Source organism: Astyanax mexicanus, chromosome 5 (genome assembly GCF_023375975.1).
Source record: "Astyanax mexicanus isolate ESR-SI-001 chromosome 5, AstMex3_surface, whole genome shotgun sequence".
Lineage (NCBI taxonomy): Eukaryota > Metazoa > Chordata > Actinopteri > Characiformes > Acestrorhamphidae > Astyanax > Astyanax mexicanus.
Genome location: NC_064412.1, coordinates 8,320,989 through 8,338,915, shown reverse-complemented (window position 1 = coordinate 8,338,915; position 17,927 = coordinate 8,320,989). Strand labels below are relative to the sequence as shown.

General features: G+C 38.0%; 1 protein-coding gene across 1 annotated transcript in view; it reads right to left on the bottom strand.

Moving 5' to 3' along the window:
- The window catches only part of snta1 (syntrophin, alpha 1), a 70,464-nt gene that overhangs the window by 14,741 nt on the left and 37,796 nt on the right, over positions 1–17,927 (bottom strand). Inside the window, exons 3-4 of the mRNA XM_022675620.2 lie at positions 8,925–9,108; positions 5,441–5,630 (exon numbers count right to left, since the gene is read on the bottom strand). Of these exons, the coding sequence (XP_022531341.1) occupies positions 5,441–5,630; positions 8,925–9,108 (374 nt within the window). The remainder of the gene's footprint in view (positions 1–5,440; positions 5,631–8,924; positions 9,109–17,927) is intronic.

The following is a 17,927-nucleotide window of genomic DNA, read 5'->3' as shown; positions in this document are numbered from 1 at the left end:
AGTGGCAGAAGGTGGCCTCCCTCTAGTGGTTGGAGGACCAAGGTGCAAGTGCCCCCTTACAGTTATACAGACTGTAGTCTTTTATCTTTAGGGCGTGTCAGTGTTTCTTTCAGTGTGTTAATTTTGCAGTTCACTTTAAGAGGCAGGTGCACTTTGACTTTGCCGTGTTGGTATTTTAACAGTAGGGAGCTTTTGCACATCTCAGCAGAGGATTCTGATCTGCTCGTTCACGCCGTGAAGCTATGCTAGTAGCTCATTTAGGGGAACAGCAATGATATTTTATTCTTTAATCTGTTTATTGTCGATGAAACAGAAAGCAGCCTCAGGGAAGAACATCCAGGGAGGCTTGAAGGGAGTATTTCTATTTCTTTTCTTTTCTTTCTTTCTTTCTTTAAAATAAACAAACTCTGCACTGTCTTAACAGTGGGCAGTCCTTATAAAGGCACTAACCAGGAATGATCAATCAGCCTGATTATTGCAAGTGGCAGAAGATGGCCTCCCTCTAGTGGCTGGAGAACCAAAGCAGTTAGTTATTATACAGACTGTAGTCTTGTACAGTTGTGGTCAAAAGTTTACATACACTTGTAAAAAAACATAATGTTATGGCTGTCTTGAGTTTTCAATAAGTTCTACAACTCTTATTTTTCTGTGATAGAGTGATCGGAACACATACATGTTTGTCACAAAAAACAGTCATAAAATTTGGTTCTTTCATAAATTTATTATGGGTCTGCTGAAAATGTCACCAAATCTGCTGGGTCAAAATTATACATACAGCAACAAAATTTGTCAATTTTGGTGATGTAGCGAGTTGTGTCAATCAAATTAGCTTCATGTCATGGCCTCTTCACTTCTTGTAAGTGATTCTGATTGACTACAGCTGTTGACTTCTCATGAGCCCATTTAAATAGGGCTCATTTGACCCAGTGATTAGACTCAGCTACAAAAGCTACAATGGGAAAGTCAAAGGAACTCAGTGTGGATCTGAAAAAGCGAATTATTGACTTGAACAAGTCAGGGAAGTCACTTGGAGCCATTTCAAAGCAGCTACAGGTCCCAAGAGCAACTGTGCAGACAATTATACGCAAGTATAAAGTGCATGGAACAGTTGTGTCACTGCCACGATCAGGAAGAAAACGCAAGCTATCACATGCTGCCGAGAGGAGATTGGTCAGGATGGTCAAGAGTCAACCAAGAATCACCAAGAAGCAGGTCTGCAAGGATTTGGAAGCTGATGGAACACAGGTGTCAGTCTCCACAGTCAAGCGTGTTTTACATCGCCATGGACTGAGAGGCTGCCGTGCAAGAAAGAAGCCCTTGCTCCAGAAAAGGCACCTTAAGACTCGGCTGAAGTTTGCTGCTGATCACATGGACAAAGATAAAACCTTCTGGAGGAAAGTTCTCTGGTCAGACGAAACAAAAATTGAGCTGTTTGGCCACAACACCCAGCAATATGTTTGGAGGAGAAAAGGTGAGGCCTTTAATCCCAGGAACACCATGCCTACTGTCAAGCATGGTGGTGGTAGTATTATGCTCTGGGGATGTTTTGCTGCCAGTGGAACTGGTTCTTTGCAGAAAGTAAATGGGATAATGAAGAAGGAGGATTACCTCCAAATTCTGCAGGAAAACTTAAAACCATCAGCCCGAAGGTTGGGTCTTGGGCGCAGTTGGGTGTTCCAACAAGACAATGACCCAAAACACACATCAAAAGTGGTAAAGGAATGGCTAAACCAGGCTAGAATTAAGGTTTTAGAATGGCCTTCCCAAAGTCCTGACTTAAACCCCATTGAGAACATGTGGACAGTGCTAAAGAAACGGGTTCATGCAAGAAAACCATCACATTTAGCTGAACTGCACCAATTCTGTCAAGAAGAGTGGTCAAACATTCGACCTGAAGCTTGCCAGGAGCTTGTGGATGGCTACCAAAAGCGCCTAGTTGCCGTGAAAATGGCCAAGGGACATGTAACCAAATACTAATGTTGCTGTATGTATATTTTTGACCCAGCAGATTTGGTGACATTTTCAGCAGACCCATAATAAATTTATGAAAGAACCAAATTTTATGACTGTTTTTTGTGACAAACATGTATGTGTTCCGATCACTCTATCACAGAAAAATAAGAGTTGTAGAACTTATTGAAAACTCAAGACAGCCATAACATTATGTTTTTTTACAAGTGTATGTAAACTTTTGACCACAACTGTATCTGTTTCCTTGCGTACTTTATTATTATCCTCCTTTCACCCTGTTCTTCAATACCCAGGACCTCACAGGACAGACCACCACAGAGCAGCTAGTGTGTGTTGCCCTGGTATGAGTGGGCACACACAATAGCTGCTCTGTGGTGGTCTTTCCTGTGGGGTCGTGACCTTGAAAAACAGGGTAAAAGGAGGATAATAATAAAGTATTCAAAGAAACAGATACAGAACTACAGTCTGTAATTATATTATAGAACTACAAAGTTTTCCTATATGATCAGGGGAGCTGATGAGATGGACAATGCATGTGGAAACAAGAGGGTTGTCAAATAAAGATCAAATATTCATATGTTTAAACATTTTAAAAACATCAAGGTTTTTAGGGGGTGTTGACTTGTATGTGAGTGTAGCCCATCTATTGCTGCCCAGTTTTTCAGTTGACTATTCCATTGGTTATCATGATGGTGGAACTTTTCTTATCATGGTAGTGTGGTAGTTGTGACACTCTTTTGAGTGTATCAAGCACAGGGATATTTTTAAACACTTCAAAGTCACTTCTATTTTAAGAATACTCTGACCAGCTGATCACAGATAAAGGGCTACAGCAGAAGTTCCAACACCTGGGGCCATATTTTAGCAATCTATAGGTGTCTGTGTGTCTATAGTATCGTGAGGATGCAAAAATAATGCCTTGCGCAGCCTGAAATGCACAAAAGGCATGTACTAATTCTCTTAAGTAATCATGGGTGTGTTTTGGGCGTAATGTGAAATAAACCAATCAGTGTGTGACTTGTCATTCCCTTTAAGAGGCAGGTGAGCTCTGACTTTGTCACGTTTGTATCTTAACAGTGCGGTGCTTATGTGCATCTTAGCAGAGGATACTGACCTGCATGTTCACGCTGTGAAGGTGTGCCAGCAGCTAATTGAAGGGAACAGTAATGTTATTTTACTCTTTATTTTGTTTATTGTTGATGTAAAAGCTGGATTTGTGCACTGAAGCGCATCCATGACAATTGACTATTGTCAGGGTTTTAATCAGTCAGTGGAGCTCCTGTGTTTTCCACCACTAAAATAGAAACACGCCAGAAATTAACCTGAACACCAACTTCCTATCCAGACCACAACACCCATCAGTGTAGATTTATTCCTAAACTCTGACGCTATGTTAACGGCGTGGGCGCAGATTGTGAAAATGAACTGTTGATGGGGTGTAAGATAGCAAGGTGTATATTAGGGGTGGGATAAAATACTGATTCAGGTGAACAATATTGGTTGTGTGAATAATTCTGTGACACTGATACCAATAAATCAATAATTCCTTGTATTTGCTTACTGTATTTGTGATTGTTTTATCCTCTTCAGTAACACAAGTGCTGTAAAGCATTGTAGAGAATTGTCTTGCGATATATTCATATATTAATATATTGAGATCACAGAATCACAATATCACACTATTGTGATATCATCATATAAAGAGATTCTCTATAGTGTGTGTATAGCATAGGGGTGCTTAATTCTGGTCCTTGGAGATCTACCACCCAACAGAGTTTAGCTACAACCCTAATCCAAAACACTTAATTTATATAATAACCAGTGTCGTGCAGACGCTTTGGCAACTGCCTTTTTGCCTTCTTAGGCCGATAGTGCCCTTCCGAGGGAGAGGAAAAAATAATATAGGCAAATATGATTTCATATTTCAACAAGATTTTCTTTATAATTCGTAATTTTGATTGAAATTTCGTAAAACAAAGTTTTCAGAGTCAGTCATTCATATTCAGACACCTCGAGAGATAGGCAAAAGGGAGGGGCGTGGGCGTAGCGGGGGACACGAAGCAGGCTTCACTAGAAAAAAAAAAAAAAAAGAAAGCGCAGCACACGACCGGGCGGCGCTTCAGCCGACTAGCAGAGACCCAAGAGGAGTTTGAAGATGCCGTGGGAGTAGAGCGACTGCCCTGAAGGTGAGCTTGAAATGTAGCCTTCACAGTATTACAAGACATGATCACAATCAACTTCTCTAAAATCCGATGTGGTCTAGTTTAGGACGTTTAGTGATCTTACTGTGCCACGTTTAGGTAGCAAAAAAACCCCGACAGCCAGCTAGGATGCAGTCAACGTTTTACATGGCTCAGGTTGTTTTGTGGGAGGCTAACCAAACTAAGTTACATACAGTTGATAACATTTCATTTTATCAAGCAAGATGAATGACGGACATAAAGCACTATTCGAATTATTCACATGCACGCTGTGTTAATGCAGAAAATTCGAAATGCCCACGGAAAAGAGACAAATACAGGAGAGAGAGAGAGAGACTCTTTTTTTTTTTGACAGGGGGCAGTGCCCTTTCTTCAGGTTAGAGCAACTGCCCTTCAAGATTCCTGTGCACGTCCCAGATAATAACCTTCAGGATTATCTTAATATTAAAACTTAACTGTATCTGATCTGAACTCTTTAGGGTGGTAGATCTCCACAGCCAGGATTGGGAACCCCTGGTAAAGTGTGTGGGCAGGAGAATGACCAAACTGTGCTGGACATTAGCCCTCCAGAACCTTCTGTATCTCTAGGACCTGGAGGTCAACATTCATGGGCTTCAGAGAAACTAGCCAAGCCTTTGGATCTAAAACAACAGCCTCTAAGGGCGTTTTCACACCAGTATAATTTGGTCCAGTACCAAGCGAACTCTGGAGCGGTTCACTTGTGGTGAGAACGTAATCTGGTCTCGATCCGACCAGCTATTAAATATAGCCAGTTTATTTAAGCTAAACTGCTGATAAGACACAGTTTAAACTGCTATATTAGCCAGATAACGCTAATTACCACAGCTATGAACAAACGCTGTGTCCATGTATGCGTTTTTCTATGTGTACATCTGTGCTGCACGTCCAAACACTGTGTTTGAAAGCGCAGCATTTCAGCGTTCAGTATTAAAGCACAGCTATTCATGCTGGAACACAGAATCTTCTTGCTATATTTACTTTTTTTGTATATTTATATTTACTCCCACACCAGACAGCTCTGACCAATCAGAGGACACAGCCTGCTGTGGTTTATTGGTGCACATTTTGGTGCGTTTAGGTTTATGCCTGTGTGAAACCAAATCAAACAAAGGAAGAAAACGCGCCAAATAAACAAACTCATCAACTGATTTGGATCAGAGAAACCAACTACAGGTGTAAACCCCCCCTAAATTTACACAATTATGGTAGATCTTTAGGGTTAATGTGTTCATAATAAAACCACAAACCTGCTCTATGATCCAGCCGATGTGTCTGATGTCCATGCCTGGCTGTAAGGCTTTAAGGTCATCTTTAACTGTGGTCAGCAGGGCAGCGCTGGCTGTTTGGATTGCATTGTACCACGACTGGGCCATAGCCGGGTCCTTCGCCCTCAGAAACACGGACTTCTTTCTGTCTGCTGACACCAACTCAAAATACCTAGGGATAGATAGAGAGAGAGAGAGAGAGAGAGAGAGAGAGAGAGAGAAAGAGAAAGAAAGTTTTCTATAATATTCCCAGGACACTCAAACTGTGGAATAAGGTGCCAGAGAACATTAGGAATGCTGAGATTTTAACAAATCCAAATTACAGTAAAAAGTTTCTTCAGGCTGCCATCTGCCTACTGTCTTGGATCTGCTCTTTCTTCTAGAATTTCTCACTCATTTTTCACTAATTTCTCTTTCCAATTAAACCATAATATGTCATCTAATTTCCCAGTGTTAATCACAGGCAGATTATGTAACTCCAACAGAAAGTGTTATATAAATAATGAAAACGTATTATTTCCCAACATTGCTTTGTACTGCTGAAAGCAAAAGAAGTCCTTGAAAGCCATCAAAATGTCTTTTCTTCAGCTTAGACTTCCAACCCCTGAGGTATCAGTCATTGGTGGTTGTTATTAGTAATTTAAGATAAAATGTCATGTCCTCAGTTTTAGCAGCCTTGGGCATCTGAATAGACATTGCAGTGGAAACAGAAACTGTAATGCTCCCTGTTTTTAGTTTTCTAGTTATTAGAAAAAGGCATTGCTTTCTTCACCAATAAACTGACCTTTTTTGATGTGTTCATCATTTATATTTACTATCAGTTACTCAGTTAAATAAAATTATGTTTAGTCTTATTAACTGATCTTTATGTATGCATTTGAAGGGCTAAGCTTTTTTTCAGTAATATCAGATGCAACTCTTTATAAAAGTTTATATGAGTTGAAAGCAGATGTTTCAGTACGGATACATGTTAATACTTTATAGTAGAATAACAGTATAATAATCTTAACAGTCTTTATTAAAATAGTAGGTGACCAAATCAAGAATCATGAATGCTTGCAAATTTTCACCATGCAATATGTAGTTAAATTATATAACAAAAGTGTGCTGTTGGAATTTCTTGTTGGGAATTTCTTGTTGGGAGTCCGAACAGTACCATATAATTCATTGTTATCAATTGAAATCAATAAAAATGTCAACATAAAAGACATATAATATTGGGCATATTTTGGTTAGATTCATCATCCAACACCTGCAATGGTTTGGAAAACTAATTGTGGTAAAAACGCCAATACTAATACTGAAAGTTTCATTGGAATAACTTTAATTCATTCCTTCCTCCAAAATCCAGCATTACATCTCCATGAATAAATGGATTAAAATGACATTTAAAGGTTTGAATCCTGTTCATGTAGCTTGCCATCGCCTACTGGAGCCCTGAGAGAGCACAATTGGCCTTGCTCTCTCTGGGTGGGTACAGCAGATGGCGCTCTCTCCCCTCATCACTCCTAGGGTGATGTCGATCAGCACAAGGCTGCGTCTGTGAGCTGATGTATCAGAACCGAATCGCTGCGCTTTCTTCCGAGTGCACTGTGATGCTACTCAGCAATGCTGCATCAGCAGCAGTTTGAAAAGAGGCGGAGTCTGACTTCACATGTATCGGAGGAGGCATGTGCTAGTCTTCACCCTCCTGGTGTTGGGGCATCCCTATAAATAGGGGGAGTCCTAATGAGTGTTTTGGGTAATTGGCCTTGTACATTGGGGAGAAAATGGAAAAAAAATTGAAATAAAATTCTACAAAAAAAAAAAACACATTTAACAGTAATTACAAGTAACAAGGTTTAAAGTTTTGCCCAGCTATAGAAGAATCACAGCAGCAGCATAGCAGGGTAACTGTATATTACAGTTAAAAGAAGCCTAGCAGTTAACCCAAGGCTAAAATGCACATTCACACGGACGCCAAGGTACACTAGGAAGGAAAGCTAACACACAGAGGATCAGTAAAACTATGTAAAATGCAGACAGTGCCAGGAGCCTTTGGGGAGCTAGGTTGCACCGACCAAACAATGATCTGACAAGTCATTAAATTTCACTGAAACTGACTCAGTCTGTTACATGTATTGGTTAAACTTTTGTGAATTTAGAGACCTCTCTGGTAAGAATGTGTAATAGCAGCTAAAGGAAAAATACTTTTATAATGTGGAATCCTTTCAGAGCGGCTGAATCTGTTAATTTTAGCAAAGTTATGCTCTCTTCAATTCTTCGAGTCTGGAGTTCTGATTTCTCCATTCTTTACAGTATCAGTATCAGCAGCGTCAAGGTTACTTAAGTAACCAGCAAAAGCTGTCTGAAAGACATGACATGGAGACAAACTCTTGGGGAAAACTCTGGGGACCTACCAGACACCTCTCTTTATAAAATAAATATATTTGGCTACTCAGAGATGATTGCAGAGGCATATCGATAGAATTTATTAAAATATGGTGTCCCCACCCCACTCAGTAATAGTACTGCTTTCAATAAAAAAGTCCAAGACTCAATAGATGATTTTCATCCTACTTTTTCTATGTGAATAAAAGAGGTTCTTAGCTTTGTCTAATTAAATTAAGTGCTCAATGAATGGCTCTGCTAAGAAATGTAATAAAACTTGGTATTTTATATTCATTATATTCATATATGTGTCAACCATAGAAAAGCAATACTTTGTATTGGCTGCTTGCAGAATACCAGACAAATTGTAAAATTGTAAATTGTATAACTATATCTATATATGAATGCATTTTTTCCTCTTTATTTTACTCTTATAGGGCTTTTGTTTAACATTCTTGCTCAACAATGTAACCAACAACAGTGTGATTTGTAATGTGAAGCAAATAAAACTTGATTTTGTGATGAAGTGTCTGTGTGTAAGTGTACAGTACCAGTCAAAAGTTTGGACACACCTTAAATTCAGTTGTAAAGTTGTGAAGAGTTGGTAGAGTTGGTATACAGTGAATTGCCCTATTTAAGTAATGTTCTAATTCATATTATGGCAAGAACTGCTCAACTAAGTAAAGAAATAAATGTTAAACTATCCACAAAAGTGCTAAAACTTTAAAAAAAGCATCCTCAACCACAGTCGCTAAGACCATCAAAAATGCTATGATGAAACTTGTTCTTATCAGGATCGCCCCAGGAAAGGAGGAGCAAGAGTTTCCTCTGTTGCACATAATAAGTTCATCAGAGTTACCAGCCTCAGAAACTGCAAGTTAAGAGCTCCCCAGATAAGAGCACCTAAATGCTTAACAGAGTATTTTGGTTTGTTTAACACTTATAAGTTACTGCATGATTCCTTATGTGTTCATTCATAGTCTGGATCACTTTAATATTAATTTACAATGTAGGAATACAATAAAAACATTGAAGGAGAAGGTGTGTCCAAACTTTGGACTGGAGCTGTATTTGTGTGTGTGTGTGTTTTTATTACCTGTCCTCTGTGTCTGGGGGGCACTGCTTACGGGTGATGTGGCACATTTTCAGAGGGATGGTTCTGGTATCCTTTAAGGCTGGGTCAGCCTGCTTCTGTGGAGTGGACGGTGGAGACTCCAGCAGCGGAGGAACCCCTGGAGATGGGCTTTTAAAAAACGCAGACATCTCCTTTATGTACTTCACTGAAAAATGAGAGAGAGAACAAGAGAGATAGAGAAAGAGAGAGTAAGTAGTGTAGAATATGAGACAGTGGCATGCAAACGTTTAGCACCCCGTGAGATTTAGGCTCTTAGATAACTTCTACCAAGGTCCCAGACTTAATTAGCTTGGCTGGATTTATTATTTCTCTTTTTTTACAGTGAAAACTAAAATAATTGCTGCCCACAAAGCAGGAGAATACAGCAAAGTTATCAAAGCATTTAGGGGTGGCTTTTTCTTCAGTTTGTAATGTAATGGAGGAGTCAGGAATGGTGGAGGTCAAGTTCTGGAGGTCTGAAAAAGCAAGAAAAAATATTTTCTGAAAGAGTTGCTTGTCAGATTGCTGGACGGACAAAACAACAATCTCAGTTTTGCTGCAAATGACCTTCAGCAAAATACCTTAATAAAAGAGTCACCATTGTATTTTAATTGTGATATGAGTTTTCACAATAAACAGGAACATTCCAGCGGCAATCATTTCATGCAGTTCTTTATCTTTGCTGTTATTTTACATCAAGTTTTCACATCAAGTTATCACATCAGGGGACTGATTTTCAAACAGCCTGAGTCTGTCACTACTTATAGGGTTGATAGAAAGTAGGAATGCATCGATATCACTTCTCCAGCCAAGTACAAGAACAAGCAGAGATGTATAGTAATGAAGTAGAACTGCTTCAGCTGTATCTGTACTTTACTGGAGTATAATTTTTTTCTCCTACTTCTACTTTTACTTCACTACATTTTTTCCCAGAGTCTATTACTTTTACTCCGATACATTTTTAACCTTCTTTCTGTAAAAACAACACAACGTAATACTTGTACTTTTACTTTTAGTACTTGAGTAGAACATTAAAAAAATAATAACTACTTGCAGTACTTAAGTAGAAAAAATGTTGAATACTTTACTATTCCTCCTTAAGTCTGAAGCTTAAAGACCAATTCAACTTCTACTCAAGTCACTTTTTTGATAGACTACTTGTACTTTTACTCAAGCCTGGATTTCTAGTGCTTTATACATGTCTGAGTACAAGTAGGTGTATTTTTGTACTTCCAATACAGGTACCTACTTAGATTTAAGAAATCAGGAGAATTATATAATAGTGTAGTTTTTTAACAAATGCAGTCATATGTGTTTGTGTTTGTGCATTCATTGTGTTTTAGTTGGCCTTATTTAGGTTCTATGAAACCTGACTAGTTTAAGGTCAACTTAAACAATTATCCTGTGTCAATCACATGTTTTACATGAATCCAATATAATGAACACAACACTATACTGTTTGTTAATTTAACAACTAATAATTTATGAATTTCATGTATATGTCTTATTGTCAGTCCTATAAGTTTGCAGTAATGCAAACATGACCAGCTGGACCCAGACAGCATATAGTCTATAGTATACACCCAGCAACACAAAACACAGTAACTTGCTCTTTTAGCCTACAACACTCTGGCTAGGCAGTTAACTATTACATAACATGTATGTGAATCCCAAGAGAAGGCAGTCTGTGGGGAATGACTACACATTGATGGTGAGTGAGAGGTGGGAGGACACGCCCAATAGGCAAATAGCGGGACCAACATCGGGTGAAAACCCCTGCTGAATTGCTCAGCAGAAACTGAGCAACTTAGCAAAGAATCAAACTGAGCATGTGCAGTAGTGCAGAGTGGTTGGCTTGGCCTTAACTAGGGTCCAATTACAATTTACAAATTTTGCCAACACAGATTATTTAATTAGACCAACTTTTAACAAAAAAAATAATTTAGTTGAGGCAATAAGTTTGCTTTAGTTTACGGTGCAATTCAATATTTTTTGTTCAGCTGACTTAAAAATCACACTAAGAAGAACAACGTTGAGTTTATTTTTTTTTACAGTATAATCAGACACCCTTGGTGTCAATTTTTTCATCTTGCTTATATGATTATCTAAGAAATCATGTTAGATCATCTTTAATGGGTAAAATCATGACTCTGAAACATTTTAATAAAATGAACATACCCCTTACAGAAGAAGCAGACAAGGTTTTTATTGACAGCGCTGAAACGTGAATGTGGGCTGAACACATACTGTACATTAACATGAGCTCAGATGAACTCTGGTGGGCCGGTGCTCCCCACCTCCCATAACCAGCTCACTGCAATTCAGTCTGCTGAAATAAATAGAAGCTGCTATGATTCTCCCAGGACCAACAACTTATCTCTCACACACACACACACACACACACAGACGGAATATAAATAGATGACGCCACTAAGGGGGGCACGGATCAGGTTTCAGTGCAAGAGTTGAGGAGTGAGGTGTCGGAGTGAGTGGTGGTGAGGAGCGCGAGAGAGAGCGCGCGAGAGAGAGAGAGAGAGAGAGAGAGAGAGAGAGGGGCTTCCTCTGCCAAGAATAGAGTCTGGCCCATGGTCCATCGTCCGTTCCCACACATGTACCGCACCCAGTCAGCACATACACTGAGCAGCACCCCTCTCTCTCTTTCTATCGCTGTCTCTGTCTAGTTTGCTTTCACCTGTTGGCCACACACACACACACACACACACACACACACACATACAAATACACATATACACACATTCATGCAGAGCCAGCAATTCTGTCAGTGTGGTCTCATACACAAACACACATTCTGTGTGACACATTCTAACCTCCACAGCTGACAATTTAGAGGTTCCCATGCCATACTTTCTCAGTCTGGGTGAATGCAAACACACACAGGCTAGGGGTGGGCGATATGGTCCTAAAATAATATCACTATATTTCATGGTATTTCACGATATCACGTATATCACGATAACGATACTCTTGGCATTATGACAAAACACTGAATTTAAAAATAAATATATTTCAAGAATACACTACTGCAACAAAATGAAAATTAATTTTTTACTATTGTGTACAATTTAATATGGCACACCCCTAACTGAGATATTAAAAAATACAAGAATTTTATCAGATTTGTAACAGAAGTCAATGATCCAGAATGTCATGCTTCTATGCAGTGTTGTAGGCTGTAAGAGCAAGTTGCTGTTTTCTATATTGTTGGTCAATTAAGAAATTAAAAAGCCTGATTGGAAACTTTGAAAGTTTCTTAAGCTTCAATTGTTACTTAATAATAAAGTATTCTTTTAGAGTTATTCCAACATTCCAGCATTTAATAGGTTTTTAAATACTTGTGACTATAGAAACTATGGTAACATTTTATAATAACTTTCATCAATATACCATTAACTAATGATTAATAACTGTTATTTATCACATTTTAAGAAGCTAAAAAGTTGCTATAACATATGTAAATACTAACAAATGCATTGGAAACATGAACTGTAGTTAATAAATATTTGCCCAGTTTAAAATTCGTATTTACTAGTGATTTATTAATGTTCAAATTCTGATGAGCTAATGATTTACTAATATTTTTAATATGAATATCCATGTTGATAAATAAGTGTCATGTGTGAACATTTGTGAATATTCAAATTCTGATGAACTACTGCTTTGTTCACATCTACAGATCATTAGTTACAATATATTAATGAAATTTATTTTAAAGTGTTACCGAAACTATAAATAAAAACATATTAATAGTTTGGTACATTTTGGGAAAAAAAGCACAGACATGGAGCTCAGGAACTCAAAGTGTTCTGGATGTCCACAGAAAATAACAGTGGAGGATTATCAGAGAATCTTTTCTATGGTGAAGAAAAACCCCTTTACAACATCAATCCAAGTAGAAAGTAGGTGTATCAGTATCTGCAGTAAGTCTACCATAAAGAGAAGATTTCCTGAAAGCAAATCCAGAGGGTTCACCACAATGGTTGTAATTCCTAAATGGTTCATATGATATTTTTGTTCAACCCCTAGAATTAGAATGAAAAACTACACTTTAATTATATCTCATTTGTTTTATTTCAGATCCAGTGTGGTGGATGCCAAACCCAAATAATGAAGACTCTGTCACTGTCCAAATACTTATGGACCTAACTATACAGGGGTTGTTTGTTTTTTGGATACAATCCGGGTTAGCACCCGAACATCCCTTTCAGACAGCTTAGTCTTACAGCGTCCACAGTTAATCCTGTTGGATGTGGTTGGTCCTTCTTGGTGGTATGCTGACATTACCCTGGATACCGTGGCTCTTGATGCATCACAAAGACTTGCTGTCTTGGTCACAGATGCTCCAGCAAGACGTGCACCAACAATTTGTCCTCTTTTGAACTCTGGTATGTCACCCATAATGTTGTGTGCATTGCAATATTTTGAGCAAAACTGTGCTCTTACCCTGCTAATTGAACCTTCACCCTCGGCTCTTACTGGTGCAATAATGTGCAGTTAATGAAGATTGGCCACCAGGCTGCTCCAATTTAGCCATGAAACCTCCCACACTAAAATGACAGGTGTTTCAGTTTCATTGTTCAACCCCTGTACATGGCTAAATACAAACACTGGTGGGTTGGCTCACCAACACATTTCACACCAAGCCTGCAAGCCTGTACTATTGTGGTGTTTGGTATATGTGAGAACACACACACACACACACACACGCATTAACAGAAGCACACATACTGTAACTTACACACATGGCCCTGGAGGCACTCTCACACACACACAATACACACACACCAAATTAAGTCTCCACTCTGGAAACCACAATGAAGTCTGGAATCATTATATTTCACCACAGCGGCACCTCAGGTCTTCAAACCAGCCCATCTCCCAGCTAAACACACCCAACAAAAGATCTCAAACAGGGGGGTAAATGAGAGGATTTCTGGGAGTATTTTTAGAAGCAGGGATTTCGCCCGTACAAAAGCCTCCCGGGACCTGATATTAAACAGCTTTTTGTGAAATTAAAAAGACCAGCAATGAGCATTCCTCACTTATCAGCCACGGCAAAGATAGCGAGGAAAGTAGCAAAATAAAAGAAAGAAAGATAGAACGAAAGAATGAACATGGAGGAAAAAGCAAGACGTCAGAATTAATGGAACCAGGGTTGGAAAATTGTGCTCAGCTCCGTGAGGAACAAACTGTGCTTAACGCAGACCAGATGAAACTATGAATGCTACCAATACCACATTAAACCAAACCACTCTCTTCTTTAAAGGATTCCTATGATGGAAAACTGTGTTTTCATCTCTTTGTAATCTCTTTGGAATTAAAAAAAAAACTTTAACATAGTGTGTGAGCAATGGTAAAGCTTCAAAAGTACAGTTTAATACATATACAATACTATACAGCTCTGGAAAAAAATAAGAGATCACTTAAAAATGAGTTAGAAATTAGTTTCTTCGATTTTAACAAATGAAAACCTCTGGAATATAATCAGGAGGAAGATGGATGATCACAAGCCAGCAAACCAAGCTAAACTGCTTGAATTTCTGCACCAGGAGTGCAGGCATGAAGTTATCCAAAAGCAATGTGTAAGACTGGTGGAGGAGACCATGCCAAGATGCATTAAAACTGTGATTAAAAAACAGGGTTATTCCAGCAAATATTGATTTTTTTAACTCTTAAAAATGTATGAATTTGAACTTTGCATGTTTTCTTTGCATTATTTGAGGTCTGAAAGCTCTGCGCCATTTTTGTTATTATAGCCATTTCTCATTTTCTGCAAATAAATGCTCTAAATGACAATATTTTTATGTGGAATTTTGGAGAAATGTTTCTTAGTTTATATAATAAAACAACAATGTTTATTGTTCTCAAACATATAGTACCTATAAATTGCAAAAATTAGATAAACTGATTCAGAAACTGAGGTGGTTGCTTCATTTTTTCCAGAGCCTTTCAAATTTTTACATATTTACTAGGGGTGTTAAGACAATATCGATATATCTAAGTATTGTGATATTATGTTAAAAATTCAAAAGCAATATCAGATTGTTATTTAAAGGTTTATGCGTAAAGATTAGTAGAAGACAGTGGTCCATTTAGTGTTTCGTTTAAGCACCGCCCACAAGATATCCCAATGCTGTTGGATCCCAAAGCTGACTGGATCAAAAAGTGGATCCCAAAGCTGACTGGATCAAAAAGCAAACATTTATTTTACTCTGATTTTATTAGAGCACATGATGGTGTGTATTTGAACCTCCACCGCCCCCCCCCCCCCAACCAACATATAATAACTATGCAAAAGTTTTTGCAAACTCGCAAAATATCACAATATACTGAATTATAATTGCTGTATTGTGATACAGATTGTATCGTATGAGTTCTTCCCAACACACAGTATACAATACACAATATGTTGTCACATATTGTCACTTTCACATTAAAACCCCACATTTTTAACACATTTTTGAAATAATGTGAACATGGCACTTTTTTAGACATGTTATGAAGAATGAACCAATAGAAATCTAACTAAATTAATCTTAAATGACTTGGAATAAAATGTTTCTTCCTTTGAAAGACGAAACATTTTCTTCTGCCTCCTGCAAAGTGGAAAATTTGAAGATACAAGGTTTTGGCATAGCAGTAACAATATATACACCATTTCATGTTAGTTTATAGCAATTGGACCTCACCCATTCAGTCAGATGCTATAATATCATTTCCTTTACAGGGCCAATCAGAACAGAGTTCATTAACATATGTCTTACAAGGACTGTAACAGAAATATGCTCTTCACTTCTGCTATGTTCACATCTGGCATCCACATTACCCCTGAGTTTTCAAACCCCTCTAAAATACATCACTTTTGGAAATTCTGCTGCTTCTGTTTTAGATTAAAAACTCTGGGGTCGTGTTTTTTAGTGAGGATGAACAAAAACATGTTTTCATGGAAACAATGGCAAGGAAAAGACACTCATGGTCACTTCCTAGTTCTATCAGTCATGACATACAATGCATTCTTCCCTGATTCATCACACTCCTATTATGTCCCCTTTTCCAGAAGAATACAAACAGTATAAACTACCAGTGGTTCATGTAACATGGATAACCATTTACAAGCATTGCTGACCTTGTGGTCTTTGCTTGCAGCTGCTGTGCAGTTAAACTCTATATTTAATAATGGTACAACTGCCTGCAGATCCAATGCACATGTCAATTATGTATATAGTAAGTTATGAATGATTCAATCAATAAATTTACATGTATATAGCATATTTCAAGGAACCAAAGGCTGTGTGACAATCAACACTCTACACAATTCCACTCTACACTTAGTACTTCACCAACACACACCAGTAAAAAGCAGCAGCCAATCATGCACAGTGTACTCTTAACCGGAAACAACCATGAACCCAGAAGACTGCATCAAGTTTTTGACATAAGGAAGGAAACTCAGAAGAGTCCTCAGAAGAAACCCACACAGACAAAAGGAAACTGAACAAGATAGGGCCTTGAACAAGCAATGCACAGCTTGATTTGGATGTGTCGTGTGTCTCTAGTATCAGAAGAATTCAAAAAATACTCCTTGCCTGGCTCAAAACACGCAAAAGGCACATACTAATTCTCGTAATGAAGCATAAACCAATTTGCATGTCAGTTGCTATTCTGACTTTGGAGGATTGCTATTTTAATGGTGCAGCTCTTCTGTGCTTCTCAGCCCGGTAAACTCACCTGCTTGTTAACGATGTAAAGCAGATGTAAAAGATTAGAAGATGTTTTAAGTAAAACAGGGCTGTAAAATCTCTGCTTTTTTTAAATTGTTGTTTGTATTTATTGTAATGCTAAGTTATTGTTTTACTAAGCTAATAAACATGTACTGCCCAAATAAGAAGCTTTTTCTTTACTTAAAATTCCTACAGGTGTCTAAAACATTTGTACAATCCTGTATATTAAACTGATTCACATTTTCGTGTGGATGTAGCAGGATAACAGGAAATTAACTATGACTACGAGTAAAAATTAATTATGACTTTTTTGTTACTTAAAAAAAAATAAAAAATAAAAATATATATATATCCCTTGTGTGGTGTTCATATTTTTGTTACTCGTTTACTTTGTTACTTGTATTTAATTCAGCAAAATGAAGCAATTTTACTTTAAAATGCTTTACACATGCTTGCTTCACCTAAATTACAAGCAATATAAACAGCTTACATGGTTAATATTTGCTCTTTACCTTTCTTACGTTACATTTCTTTCAAAAAGTGCTACTCTTTTTTTATTAGTTTTTTAACAAAATGTAAAAGAAAATGAATTAAACTCAAGATATGAATAGAAAATTAGTTTAGTTTCAAATTTACAAATGAAGCAATGTTTATTAGCCTTTGGCCAAACATACTGTATGTAATATAAATGTGTGTGTGTGTGGGGGGGTGGGGGTGGGGGGGGGGTTGGGGGTGTAAAGTGTGTGTTTATCGAAAATGTGTTTTGATATATGTTTTTCACAAAAAATGAAAAAATATTTTTAATATAACACAATCTCAGAACAAAGAGACAAGAAAAGGAAATGAAAAAAGAAAAAATGTGGGATATGGGCCCTTTAACAACAATGCCTCGACTAGCAATAGCATAGTGGCAGAAAGAGAAACAGCGGGGCCCCTCTGAGCTATAAATAAGTTACACACTTTTCATAAATCTTCTGCGAGTTAAAATTCCTAACCTTTTTAGCACAAAGACAGTGAGCAGCCATTACTCTGAGCTGTAGGAATTGATTATTTGAGAACTGTTGGTTAGGGTTCTTCTCATTGGCTGATAGGCCGGCCGTCGCCGAGCGGGCAGGCCTTGGCTGGTCGACATGGCAGCAGGTTGTTTTTCTTGCTGCCTCATTGGGCAAACACAAGCCACCGCTGCCAAGTCCAGACAAAAAAAACGTCCTATACCAGAGTCCCTCGGCTGCCTGGTTGCCGTGGG